The 14,020-nt window shown below is 46.8% G+C and overlaps 2 protein-coding genes across 2 annotated transcripts in view; both read right to left on the bottom strand.

Annotated features, from left to right (window-relative positions):
* Nucleotides 1-7,414, bottom strand: part of apba1a (amyloid beta (A4) precursor protein-binding, family A, member 1a) — a 44,619-nt gene extending 37,205 nt beyond the window's left edge. Inside the window, exon 1 of the mRNA XM_061896712.1 lies at nucleotides 7,208-7,414. The gene's annotated coding sequence lies outside the window, so the exon portion shown is untranslated. The remainder of the gene's footprint in view (nucleotides 1-7,207) is intronic.
* Nucleotides 7,415-11,213: 3,799 nt separating this feature from the next.
* On the bottom strand, nucleotides 11,214-13,297 carry LOC133550701 (uncharacterized; the record flags this gene model as incomplete). The annotated part of the gene is made up of 1 exon (XM_061896700.1): nucleotides 11,214-13,297. A coding segment is annotated over one exon (858 nt), but the record flags the coding sequence as incomplete, so codon positions are not given.
* Between the last annotated feature and the right edge of the window lie 723 nt (nucleotides 13,298-14,020).

The following is a 14,020-nucleotide window of genomic DNA, read 5'->3' as shown; positions in this document are numbered from 1 at the left end:
CGGATCCAACACAGCAGCGAGAGTCCCGTTCACAGCGGAGCCAGCAGGAAACCATCCCAAGCGGAGGCGGATCAGCAGCGCAGAGATGTCCCCAGCCGATACACAGGCAAGCAGTACATGGCCACCGGATCGGACCGGACCCCCTCCACAAGGGAGAGTGGGACATAGAAGAAAAAGAAAAGAAACGGCAGATCAACTGGTCTAAAAAGGGAGTCCCTCGTTTGTTCTGCACATTTTACCGACGATAGCAATGCTACGACAGAGATGTGTGGATATCCTACGACACTAAAAGCAGATGCATTTCCAACGATAAAGTCAAAGAAATCCCAAAGGTGAGTTTTGTTGATGTTATTGACTTATGTGCTAATCAGACATAGTTGGTCACGTCATGACTGCCAGCTAGTTGATGCTAACATGCTATTTAGGCTAGCTGTATGTACATTTGTAGCTATATTTGCATCCAGCCTTTCCCTCCACCCACCTTTAATGCCAAACAAACACTTACCAATCAACGGATTTAAGTTGCTCCAGTGGTCAAAAGATGCAATCGTTGGTTAGAAGGCGATCGCCGAATTCGTCCGCGTTGCCTTTTTCCGTCGTGATATGGCTCAATAGCTTCAGTTTCTTCTTTAATTTTGTTTTCGCTATCTGCCTCCACACTCCAACCATCCGTTTCAATACATGCGTCATCTGTTGAATCGCTTAGGCCGCTGAAATCTGAGTCTGAATCCGAGCTAATGTCGCTATATCTTTCTGTTCTATCCGCCATGTTTGTTTGTATTGGCGTCACGCAGTGACGTCACAGGAAAATGGACGGCTGGATTTACAGATAGCGAAAGTCGGGCACTTTAAAGCCTTTTTTCAGGATATTCCATGATGGGTAAAATTTTGAAAAACTTCAAAAAATAAAACAAGCCACTGGGAACTGATTTTTATTGGTTTGGACCATTCTGAAATTGTGATAATGTTCCCCTTTAATAACTATCACACATCCTTCGAGAAGATAAAATTACCATAATAACACTCTGTATTAACTATCAAACATCCATCAAGAAGACAAAAGTACCATAATAATACTCTGTATTAACTATCAAACATCCATCAAGAAGACAAAAGTACCATAATAATACTCTGTATTAACTATCAAACATCCATCGAGAAGATAAAAGTACCATAATAATACTCTGTATTAACTATTTTTTCCTACTTTTTCCAGTGGCTTCTGGTGGAAGGAGCTCTTTGCTCTTGTGTCATCCTTTTGTTTCCATCTTGTTTTCATGTGTTTTTTGCCTTTTGGTCCGGGACCCTTTGGGACTGGGCCACAAGGGGTGCCACTTTTGTGACTTCTGCTGTGCTTTTTTGTGAACTCCCCGATCTGCCTCCCGGGAGCCTTTTGGCCATGGAGACCAGCTGCTGGGTCTCTGCCACACCAGAGTCCGTTTGGGGAGACTGGAAGAGATGCGGATGAAGAGACAGAGCTGCGGCGCTGGCGCTGAGTGTCGGGACGGACAGGCTGAATGAGCAGGAATCGGACACCTCCCTCTCCTTGCACGCATCCTCGCTCTATCCATGCGGACTGGACACTGGCCGAGAGTCAGTGGGCGGCCGAGGGTGGAGTCGGCTCTCTTGGTTGCTTTGTTGGGTCTGCTCCTGTCCCTGGCCGCAGAGGCCACCACGGTGTATATGGGTGTTGAAAGGATGTTTTTGTTTGGTTGTTTGTCTATATGCATCTTGAAATAGTGTGTGCCCAATATATATCATTAGTAAATTATTATTATTATATATATATATATATTTTTTTTACTGTAGCTGTATGTAGAAATGGCACTGTTGGAGTGGCAGCTGGTCGCAACAGCTCTGCTCTTTTCATGTCTTTAATGTCCTTTGTGTTCTTTGATGTTTCCCTCGTACACACATATTTATGTGTGCAATGGCTATGAGGTTGGGGCCCGGCCGGGCACAGCCCGAAGAGGCAACGTGGGTCATCCCTCCAATGGGCTCACCACTCATAGGAGGGGCCATAGAGGTCGGGTGCATTGTGAGCTGGGCGGCAGCCGAAGGCAGGGCAATTGGCGGTCCGATCCTCGGCTACAGAAGTTAGCTCTTGGTGACGTGGAACGTCACCTCACTGGGGGGGAAGGAGCCTGAGCTAGTGCGCGAGGTAGAGAAGTTCCGGCTGGATATAGTCGGACTCACCTCGACGCACAGCAAGGGCTCTGGAACCAGTTCTCTCGAGAGGGACTGGACTCTCTTCCACTCTGGCGTTGCCGGCAGTGAGAGGCGACGGGCTGGGGTGGCAATTCTCGTTGCCCCCCGGCTCAAAGCCTGCACGTTTGAGTTCAACCCAGTGGACGAGAGGGTAGCTTCCCTTCGCCTTCGGGTGGGGGGACGGGTCCTGACTGTTGTTTGTGCTTACGCACCAAACAGCAGTTCAAAGTACCCACCCTTTTTGGGTACACTCGAGGGAGTACTGGAAAGTGCTCCTCCGGGTGATTCCCTTGTCCTACTGGGAGACTTCAACGCTCATGTTGGCAACGACAGTGAAACCTGGAGAGGCGTGATTGGGAAGAATGGTCGCCCGGATCTAAACCCGAGTGGTGTTTTGTTATTGGACTTTTGTGCTCGTCACAGTTTGTCGATAACAAACACCATGTTCAAACATAAGGGTGTCCATATGTGCACTTGGCACCAGGACACCCTAGGCCGCAGTTCCATGATCGACTTTGTAGTTGTGTCATCGGATTTGCGGCCTTATGTTTTGGATGCTCGGGTGAAGAGAGGGGCGGAGCTTTCTACCGATCACCACCTGGTGGTGAGTTGGCTGCGATGGTGGGGGAGGATGCCGGACAGACTTGGCAGGCCCAAGCGCATTGTGAGGGTCTGCTGGGAACGTCTGGCAGAGTCTCTTGTCAGAGAGAGTTTCAATTCACACCTCCGGGAGAACTTTGAACATGTCACGAGGGAGGTGCGGGACATTGAGTCCGAGTGGACCATGTTCCGAACCTCTATTGTCGAGGCGGCTGATTGGAGCTGTGGCCGCAAGGTTGTTGGTGCCTGTCGTGGCGGTAATCCCAGAACCCGTTGGTGGACACCAGCAGTGAGGGATGCCGTCAAGCTGAAGAAGGAGTCCTATCGGGTTCTTTTGGCTCATAGGACTCCGGAGGCAGTGGACGGGTACCGACGGGCCAAGCGGTGTGCAGCTTTAGCGGTCGCAGAGGCAAAAACTCGGACATGGGAAGAGTTCGGGGAAGCCATGGAAAACGACTTCCGGACGGCTTCGAAGCGATTCTGGACCACCATACGACTCCTCAGGAAGGGGAAGCAGTGCACTATCAACACCGTGTATGGTGCGGATGGTGTTCTGCTGACTTCGACTGCGGATGTTGTGGATCGGTGGAGGGAATACTTCGAAGACCTCCTCAATCCCACCAACACGTCTTTCTTTGAGGAAGCGGTGCCTGGGGAATCTGTAGTGGACTCTCCTATTTCTGGGGCTGAGGTCGCTGAGGTAGTTAAAAAGCTCCTCGGCGGCAAGGCCCCGGGGGTGGATGAGATCCGCCCGGAGTTCCTTAAGGCTCTGGATGCTGTGGGGCTGTCTTGGTTGACAAGACTCTGCAGCATCGCGTGGACATCGGGGGCGGTACCTCTGGATTGGCAGACCGGGGTGGTGGTCCCTCTCTTTAAGAAGGGGGACCGGAGGGTGTGTTCCAACTATCGTGGGATCACACTCCTCAGCCTTCCCGCTAAGGTTTATTCAGGTGTACTGGAGAGGAGGCTTCGCCGGATAGTCGAACCTCGGATTCAGGAGGAACAGTGTGGTTTTCGTCCTGGTCGTGGAACTGTGGGCCAGCTCTATACTCTCGGCAGGGTTCTTGAGGGTGCATGGGAGTTTGCCCAACCAGTCTAGATGTGCTTTGTGGACTTGGAGAAGGCATTCGACCGTGTCCCTCGGGAAGTCCTGTGGGGAGTGCTCAGAGAGTATGGGGTATCGGAATGTCTTATTGTGGCAGTCCGCTCCCTGTATGATCAGTGCCAGAGCTTGGTCCGCGTTGCTGGCAGTAAGTCGGACACGTTTCCAGTGAGGGTTGGACTCCGCCAAGGCTGTCCTTTGTAACCGATTCTGTTCATAACTTTTATGGACAGAATTTCTAGGCGCAGCCAAGGCGTTGAGGGGTTCCGGTTTGGTGGCCACGGGATTAGGTCTCTGCTTTTTGCAGATGATGTAGTCCTGATGGCTTCATCTGGCCGGGATCTTCAGCTCTCACTGGATCGGTTCGCAGCCGAGTGTGAAGCGACCGGAATGAGAATCAGCACCTCCAAGTCCGAGTCCATGGTTCTCTCCCGGAAAAGGGTGGAGTGCCATCTCCGGGTTGGGGAGGAGACCCTGCCCCAAGTGGAGGAGTTCAAATACCTAGGAGTCTTGTTCACGAGTGGGGGAAGAGTGGATCGTGAGATCGACAGGCGGATCGGTGCGGCGTCTTCAGTAATGTGGACGTTGTACCGATCCGTTGTGGTGAAGAAGGAGCTGAGCCGGAAGGCAAAGCTCTCAATTTACCGGTCGATCTACGTTCCCATCCTCACCTATGGTCATGAGCTTTGGGTCATGACCGAAAGGATAAGATCACGGGTACAAGCGGCCGAAATGAGTTTCCTCCGCCGGGTGGCGGGGCTCTCCCTTAGAGATAGGGTGAGAAGCTCTGCCATCCGGGAGGAGCTCAACGTAAAGCCGCTGCTCCTCCACATCGAGAGGAGCCAGATGAAGTGGTTCGGGCATCTGGTCAGGATGCCACCCGAACGCCTCCCTAGGGAGGTGTTTATGGCACGTCCAGCTGGTAGGAGGCCACGGGGAAGACCCAGGACACGTTGGAAAGACTATGTCTCCCGGCTGGCCTGGGAACGCCTCGGGATCCCCTGGGAAGAGCGAGACGAAGTGGCTGGAGATAGGGAAGTCTGGGCTTCCCTGCTTAGGCTGCTGCCCCCGCGACCAGACCTCGGATAAGCGGAAGATGATGGATGGATGGATGGATGGATGGCTGTGAGGTTTTTTTTCTTCCTTGGCCTCAGTCTGGACCTCCTCTCCAGGGGCCCAGGCTTAGACAGATTTTTTTTTTTAAATAAAGTACTTCTGATTATGATTTTCATCAAACATTTATTGGGGCTTGAGGAGGAGGGGGGGTTTGAGGTAGGCGGGCTTTGGTGGTAGCGGGGGTGTATATTGTAGTGTCCTGGAAGAGTTAGTGCTGCAAGGGTGACCGGGTGTTTTTTCTGTTGTGTTTATCTTGTTACGGTGTGGATGTTCTCCCGAAATGTGAAATTCTTGTTAGGTGTGGGTTCACAGTGTGGCGCATATTTGTAACAGTGTTAAAGTTGTTTATACGGCCACCCTCAGTGTGACCTGTATGGCTGTTGACCAAGTATGCCTTGCATTCGCTTACGTGTGTCTAAAAGCCGCATATATTATGTGACTGGGCCGGTACGCTGTTTGTATGAAGGAAAAGCGGACATGAAAACAGGTTGTAGAGGACTCCAAAGGGAGTGCTATCAAGTCACTCCCCCAATATTGTTGTCCAGGTGGAAATAGGGAGAATTTCGGGAGAATGGTTACCCAGGGAGATTTTCAGGAGGGGCACTGAAATTCGGGAGTCTCCCAGGAAAATCGGGAGGGTTGGCAAGTATGATCAAACATCCATCGAGAAGATAAAAATACCATAATAATACTCTGTATTAACTATCAAGTATCCATCGACCTTCCTTCAACAACAACAACACTACTAATCATGGCAGACTTGATGAGAGACAACAAAGACTACTTTGGGACAAATGATGATCCAGGAACTTCTAGTTTTGAGCCTGAATATAAGGAGGATGAGCTACACGTTTTAGAAGCTGTGTGATAAAGAGATGCAGCTTTAGTCAAACACAAAGCATCATGTAGCAGTATTACCAAGTGCTAGTCAAGATATACAAACGTAATAAAAGTACAATGTCTGCTCTTCCCCTTTACATCAACAATTCATCATAAAATGAGCCTCTTTTCGTGTCTTTCTCGCCATCGCCGGGTCTAACTTGTGGGTTTATGTCCGCAACCTTCTACATGCATGATTTATCGTCTACAATTAACTTTCACCAAGTCAGAGGCGATGCGGCAGCTCAACATGTCAATATAGCAGCGTTAGCTCGGACTAATCATGTTGGCGATAACAATAACATTGCAGATAGTAATGATAATTATTATATTACAAATGGTAATCTATCCATCCATCCATGCATTTTCTAACGCTGGTCCCGTTTGGGGTCGCGGGAGCCTATCTCAGCTGCATTCGGGGGGAAGGCGGGGTACACCCTGGACAAGTCGCCACCTCATCGCAGGGCCAACACAGATAGACAGACAACATTCACACTCACTTTCACACACTAGGGCCAATTTAGTGTTGCCAATCAACCTATCCCCAGGTGCATGTTTTTGGAAGTGGGAGGAAGCCGGAGTACCCGGAGGCAACCCACGCCGTCACGGGGAGAACATGCAAACTCCAACACAGAAAGATCCCGACCCCGGGATTGAACCCAGGACTGCAGTACCTTCGTATTGTGATGCAGACGCACTAACCCCTCTGACACCGTGAAGCCCTATACTAAAGAAAATAATAATAATTATACAACAGATAGGGAGGCGTTTAGGGCACGTCCAACCGGTAGGAGGCCATGGGGAGGACCCAGGACACTTTGGGAAGACTGGCCTGGGAACGCCTCGGGATCCCCCAGGAAGAGCTGGACGAAGTGGCTGGGGAGAGGAAAGTCTGGGCTTCCCTGCTTAGGCTGCTGCCCCCGCGACCCGACCTCGGATAAGCGGAAGAAAATGGATGGATACAACAGATACAAATATTGGAGATAATAATAATCATGTTACAGATATTAATAAAAAATAATCTTGAATTTGTTAGTTAATAATAATAAGAATAATAGATGATTATTTTAATATTTGATATTTTTACAGATGTTATGTCATACATAAAATATGAATATTGTTTCTGATAACGTTAGTTGTATATTTTCATTCATCAAACATATTAAAACAACCTTCCATCATATATTCTCACACAACAACAAAACCTTTTTTTTTTTTTTTTGCCCTGAAGACAGCAACCATTTTTTTCCCCCCAATCATCCCACGGAAGCAATTGGAGAATGAAAGAAAAGATTGACTCACCTTTTAGCTGCTGTTAGCTTCTGCTAGCTGCTGTTAGCTCCTGTTTCTTCGTGCTAGCTGCCCTTAGCTTGTTTGGGCAGCTGTTAGCATGTGTTAGCCGCTAGCAGCTGCCACCGCTGGCTAATGGAAGCTAATGGAAGCTAATGGTGGCTAAGTGGTGATGCTGCGGTCAAATGCTGACATCACACCGTCGTCCTCCATCTTCACTGGGGGGTGCGCGCGCACACGCACTTGCGCCACTCCCCCCCTCCCCTTCGAAGTGATGTGGCGAAGGCAAACATCAACATGGTGAGTGTGTGTGTGTATATATATATATTTATATATATATATATACACACACACACACACACACACACACACACACACACACATTGGGGCGTCGCAGCTCGGTTGGTAGAGCAGCGGTGCCAGCAACTTGAGGGTTCCAGGTTTGATCCCCGCATCCCATTTTCTAGTCACTGCCGTTGTGTCTTTGGGCAAGATACCTGACCCACCTGCTCCCAGTGCCACCCACACTGGTGTAAATATATCTTGAAGATGTAGATAATGGCTTTCACTATGTAAAGCCCTTAGAATCAATAGAGAAAAGCACTATGTAAATATAATTCACTTCATGATATATATACAAATATATATATACTGTATACATACAGTACATATATACAAATATACACACTTATAGATATCCATCCATCCATCCATTTTCTACCGCTTATTCCCTTTCGGGGTTGCGGGGGGCGCTGGCGCCTATCTCAGCTACAATCGGGCGGAAGGCAGGGTACACCCTGGACAAGTCGCCACCTCATCGCAGGGCCAACACAGATAGACAGACAACATTCACACTCACATTCACACACTAGGGCCAATTTAGTGTTGCCAATATGTACACATATACATATATATGCATATACAATTATATATATACACATACATATATATATATATATATATATATATATATATATATATATATATATTTGAGTTGGGAAATTGTGTTAGATGTAAATATAAACGGAATACATCCATCCATCCATCATCTTCCGCTCATCCGAGGTCGGGTCGCGGGGGCAGCAGCCTAAGCAGGGAAGCCCAGACTTCCCTCTCACCAGCCACTTCGTCTAGCTCAATGGTTCCCAAACTTTTGCAGGCTGGCGCCCCCTTGGCTCCCCAGTGAATTCCTAGCGCCCCCCCCCTCACCCCCCACCCTCCCCCACAGACACATATGGAAACAAACACCTCTTTCTTGATATTTGGTATGCTGCAATTTGAAAAGAGAAAGGTTAAACACAAATGTGTATTTCACAAATAAAACCCAATTTAGTAAATCAATTTATTTTTTAGCAGTTTTAACTGTTTCAGCAACATAGAATGGTAAGTAAACATTCCACCAGTAACCTTCATTGTCTCACACTTAATATTAATGGGATGGAGTCTATGCTGTCGGATCTGACTGGGCCAGAGCGGCGTGTGGTAACCGGACCCTGATGCGTCGTCCACTGACTCGTCCTGCTGCACGTGTTGTGTACAAATTGTCAAACAAATGTTCGAACTTCTGACTTCGACTTCGGACTGCCGCCCCCCTAACGCCCCCTTCTTCCTCACCGCCCCCCCAGATCTTTCCACCGCCCACTTTGGGAACCACTGGTCTAGCTCTTCCCGGGGGATCCCGAGGCGTTCCCAGGCCAGCCGGGAGACATAGTCTTCCCAACGTGTCCTGGGTCTTCCCCGTGGCCTCCTACCGGCTGGACGTGCCCTAAACACCTCCCTAGGGAGGCGTTCGGGTGGCATCCTGACCAGATGCCCGAACCACCTCATCTGGCTCCTCTCGATGTGGAGGAGCAGCGGCTTTACTTTGAGTTCCTCCCGGATGGCAGAGCTTCTCACCCTATCTCTAAGGGAGAGCGCCGCCACCCGGCGTAGGAAACTCATTTGGGCCGCTTGTACCCGTGATCTTATCCTTTCGGTCATGACCCAAAGCTCATGACCATAGGTGAGGATGGGAACGTAAATCGATCGGTAAATTGAGAGCTTTGCCTTCCGGCCCAGCTCCTTCTTCCCCACAACGGATCGATACAACGTTCGCATTACTGAAGACGCCGCACCGATCCGCCTGTCGATCTCACGATCCACTCTTCCCCCACCCGTGAACAAGACTCCTAGGTACTTGATTTCCTCCACTTGGGGCAGGGTCTCCTCCCCAATGGAATACAATGATTTGCAAATCCTTTTCAACCCATATTCAGTTGAATATGCTACAAAGACAACATATTTGATGTTCAAACTGATAAACTTTTTTTTTTTTTGCAAATAATCATTACTATTAGAATTTGATGCCAGCAACACGTGACGAAGAAGTTGGGAAAGGTGGCAATAAATACTGATAAAGTTGAGGAATGCTCATCAAACTCTTATATGGAACATCCCACAGGTGTGCAGGCTAATTGGGAACAGGTGGGTGCCATGATTGCTTATTAAAGCAGCTTCCATGAAATGCTATGTAATTCACAAACAAGGATGGGGCGAGGGTCACCACTTTGTCAACAAATTGTCGAAAACAGTTTTAGAACAACATTTCTCAACGTGCAATTGCAAGGAATTTAGGGATTTTACCATCTGCGGTCCGTAAAATTATCAAAAGGTTGCATGAAGAAATCACTGCACGTAACCGATGATATTTCGGACCTTTGATCCCTCAGGCGGTACTGCATCAAGAACTGACATCATTGTGTAAAGGATATCACCACAGGGGCTCAGCAACACTTCATAAAACCACTGTCAGTAACTACAGTTGGTCGCTACATCTGTAAGTGCAAGTTAAAACTCCACTATGCAAAGCAAAACCCATTTATCAACAACACCCAGAAACGCCGCCGGCTTGGCTGGGCCAAAGCTCATCTAAGATGGACTGATGCAAAGTGGAGAAGTGTTCTGTGGTCTGACGAGTCCACATTTCATATTATATTTGGAAACAGAGGACGTGGTGTCCTCCGGAACAATGAAGAACATAACCATCCAGATTGTTATAGGCGCAAAGTTGAAAAGCCAGCATCTGTGATGGTATGGGGGTGTATTAGTGCCCAAGGCATGGGTAACTTACACAACTGTGAAGCCACCATTAATGCTGAAAGGTCCATACAGGTTTTGGAGCAACATATGTTGTCATCCAAGCAACGTTATCTGCTTATTTCAGCAAGACAATGCCAAGCCACGTGTTACAACAGCGTGGCTTCGTAGTAAAAGAGTGCGGGTACTTTCCTGGCCTGCCTGCAGTCCAGACCTGTCCCCCATCGAATATGTGTGGGGCATTATGAAGCGGAAAATACGACAGCGGAGACCCCGGACTGTTGAACGACTAAAGCTCCACATAAAACAAGAATGGGAAAGAATTCCACTTTCAAAGCTTCAACAATTAGTTTCCTCAGTTCCCAAAGGTTTATTGAGTGTTGTTAAAAGAAAAGGTGATGTAACACAGTGGTGAACATGCCCTTTCCCAACTACTTTGGCACATGTTGCAGTCATGAAATTTTAAGTTAATTATTTGCAAAAAAAAAGAAGTTTATGAGTTTGAACATCAAATAACTTGTCTTTGTAATCTAATTTAATTTCATACAATATTAATACAGTAATAATAGTATTTACTTTAATACTATATTTGCTATATACATTAATATTTCCTTTCATACAATATTAATACAGTAATAATAGTATTTACTTTCATACATTAATAATATAATATTTACATCCATACAATACTAGTGTTTATTTTCAAACAATAACTTTTACTTTCATTCAATATTTACTTTAATACATAATAATATAGTTACTTTCATACAATAATATTTACTTTCATACATTATTAATATATTTACTTTCATATAATATTAATATATGCACTTTTACACATGAATACAAATGTATCTATTTTCATCATGTAAACTAAATATATTTTTTTAAATGATTCCACTAAGTCGGATTGTTTTAAGGAGAGATGACAAAGACAACAAAGTCAGTACAGAAATATTTTAATCCAACATGAAATATAAGATTTAAAGTTTAAACATAAATCACATGAAAGCAAAATGGGATTTCTATGAATGAAGCCTAATTAACATATATGAAGGATGTCATTGAAATCAGAATGATCCAACTCACTTGTTTCTTCCACACGCGTTGTCACTTACCATTTGGCCTTTTTGAATAGTCCTCAAAGTATTCCTCACATCCAAATAAACATCTATGGTCAAGGATCAGCTATAGTCAAAGATCATTTATGGTCAAAGATCAGCTATCGTCACAGATTATTTATGATCAAAAAACATCTATAATCGTAGATCGGCTACAGTCAAAGATTATTTATGGTTAAAGATCATCTTCAGTCCAAGATCAGCTACAGTCAAAGATCTTCTATAATCAAAGATCATCTTTAGTCATAGATACTTTACAGTAAAAAATCATCTATAATCGTAGATCGGCGACAGTCAAAAATCCTCTATGGTCAAAGATCATCTTGAGTCAAAGGTCATATATACAGGCAAAGGTCATCTAGAGTCGAATATCAGGTATGGTCGAAAATCATCTATTGTCAAAGATCATCTTTAGTCCAAGATCATCTATGCTCAAAGATCATCTTTAGGCAAAGACACTCTATGGTCAAAGATCATCTATAGTGAAAGATCATCTATAGTCAAAGACAATCCAAGGTAAAAGATCATTTAAAGTTTGACTGCACTCTATTGTTTTTTAGAAACAGCTGAAAAATGTCAGAATCCTTTTCCTCTCGGTACTACTGGTACACTTGGTCCAGCTGGTACACTCGGTACAGCTGGTACATTTGGTACACTCGGTCCAGCTAGTACACTCTGTTCAGCTAGTACACTCTGTAAACTTGGTCCAGCTGATACACTCGATACAGCCGGTACACTCGGTACAGCTGGTATACTCAGTACACTTAGTCCAGCTAGTACACTCGATACACTTGGTCCAGCTGGTACACTTAGTCCTGCTGGTACACTCGGTAGACTTGGTCCAGATTGTACACTTGGTCCAGCTAGTACACTCGGTACACTTGGTCCAGCTGGTACACTTGGTCTAGCTGGTACACTTGGTACAGCTGGTACACTCGGTACACTTGGTCCAGCTGGTACACCTGGTCCAGCTAGTACACTCAGTTCAGCTGGTACACTCGGTACACTTGGTCCAGCTGGTACACCTGGTCCAGCTAGTACACTCGGTTCAGCTGGTACACTCGGTACACTTGGTCCAACTGATACACTCGATACAGCCGGTACATTCGGTACAGCTGGTACACTTGGTCCAGCTAGTACACTCGGTACACTTGGTCCAGCTGGTACACTCGGTGAACTTGGTCCAGCTGGTACACTTAGTCCACCTGGTACGACCGTTACACTTGGTCCAGCTAGTACACTCGGTCCAGCTGGTACACTCGGTACACTTGGTCCAGCTGGTACTCGGTACAGCTGGTACACTCGGTACACTTGGTCCAGCTGGTACACTCGGTTCAGCTGGTACACTTGGTCCAGCTGGTACACTCAGTCCAGCTGGTACACTTGGTCCAGCTGGTACACTCGGTACAGATGGTACACTCGGTACACTTGGTCCAGCTGGTACACTTGGTCTAGCTGGTACACTTGGTACAGCTGGTACACTCGGTACACTTGGTCCAGCTGGTACACCTGGTCCAGCTAGTACACTCAGTTCAGCTGGTACACTCGGTACACTTGGTCCAGCTGGTACACCTGGTCCAGCTAGTACACTCGGTTCAGCTGGTACACTCGGTACACTTGGTCCAGCTGATACACTCGGTCCAGCTGGTACACTCGGTACAGCTGGTACACTCGGTACAGCTGGTACACTCGGTACACTTGGTCCAGTTGGTACACTTAGTCCAGCTGGTACACTCGGTACACTTGGTCTATATTGTACACTTGGTCCGGCTAGTACACTCGGTCCAGCTGGTACACTCGGTACACTTGGTCCAGCTGGTACTCGGTACACTCGGTTCAGCTGGTACACTCGGTCCAGCTGGTACACTCGGTACACTTGGTCCAGCTGGTACTCGGTACACTCGGTTCAGCTGGTACACTCGGTCCAGCTGGTACACTCGGTCCAGCTGGTACACTCGGTCCAGCTGGTGCACTTGGTCCAGCTGGTACACTTAGTCCAGCTGGTACACTCGGTACACTTGGTCCAGCTGGTACACTCGGTCCAGCTGGTACACTCGGTCCAGCTGGTACACTCGGTACACTTGGTCCAGTTGGTACACTTAGTCCAGCTGGTACACTCGGTACACTTGGTCTAGATTGTACACTTGGTCCAGCTAGTACACTCGGTCCAGCTGGTACACTCGGTACACTTGGTCCAGCTGGTACACTCGATACAGCGGGTACAGTTGGTCCATAGAAAAGAAATGTGTGAGAAAAAGTGTTATGTCACATGAATGAACAACAATCTATGAAGTATCATCGTGTAAATTGAACTGTCATAATGTAGAATAAGTGTAATATTTTGCTGAAGTGATCATTTGATGAAGTATTATTATAAGTATAAAAACTAACTCCCTGCCCAGTGTGACTAGTAATACTACACACAGGATAGTTATAAATACTACTGTAACAGCAATGTGTATATTAGGAATGAATATGGACAGTACACATGTAACAGTGCTTGTAGTATTCAAGTATTGCAGTAGCAATAAACCCTTCAAAGTACACGTGTACTGGTGAAACCCTGTGCTTCATGCTAATATGGCAATACTAATATTCAAATACTGCAGTACCTCACTTTTTGAAGCAA

The sequence above is a fragment of the Nerophis ophidion genome, linkage group LG01, assembly GCF_033978795.1.
Source record: "Nerophis ophidion isolate RoL-2023_Sa linkage group LG01, RoL_Noph_v1.0, whole genome shotgun sequence".
Taxonomy (NCBI): domain Eukaryota; kingdom Metazoa; phylum Chordata; class Actinopteri; order Syngnathiformes; family Syngnathidae; genus Nerophis; species Nerophis ophidion.
This window is presented reverse-complemented; position numbering and strand designations above follow the sequence as displayed.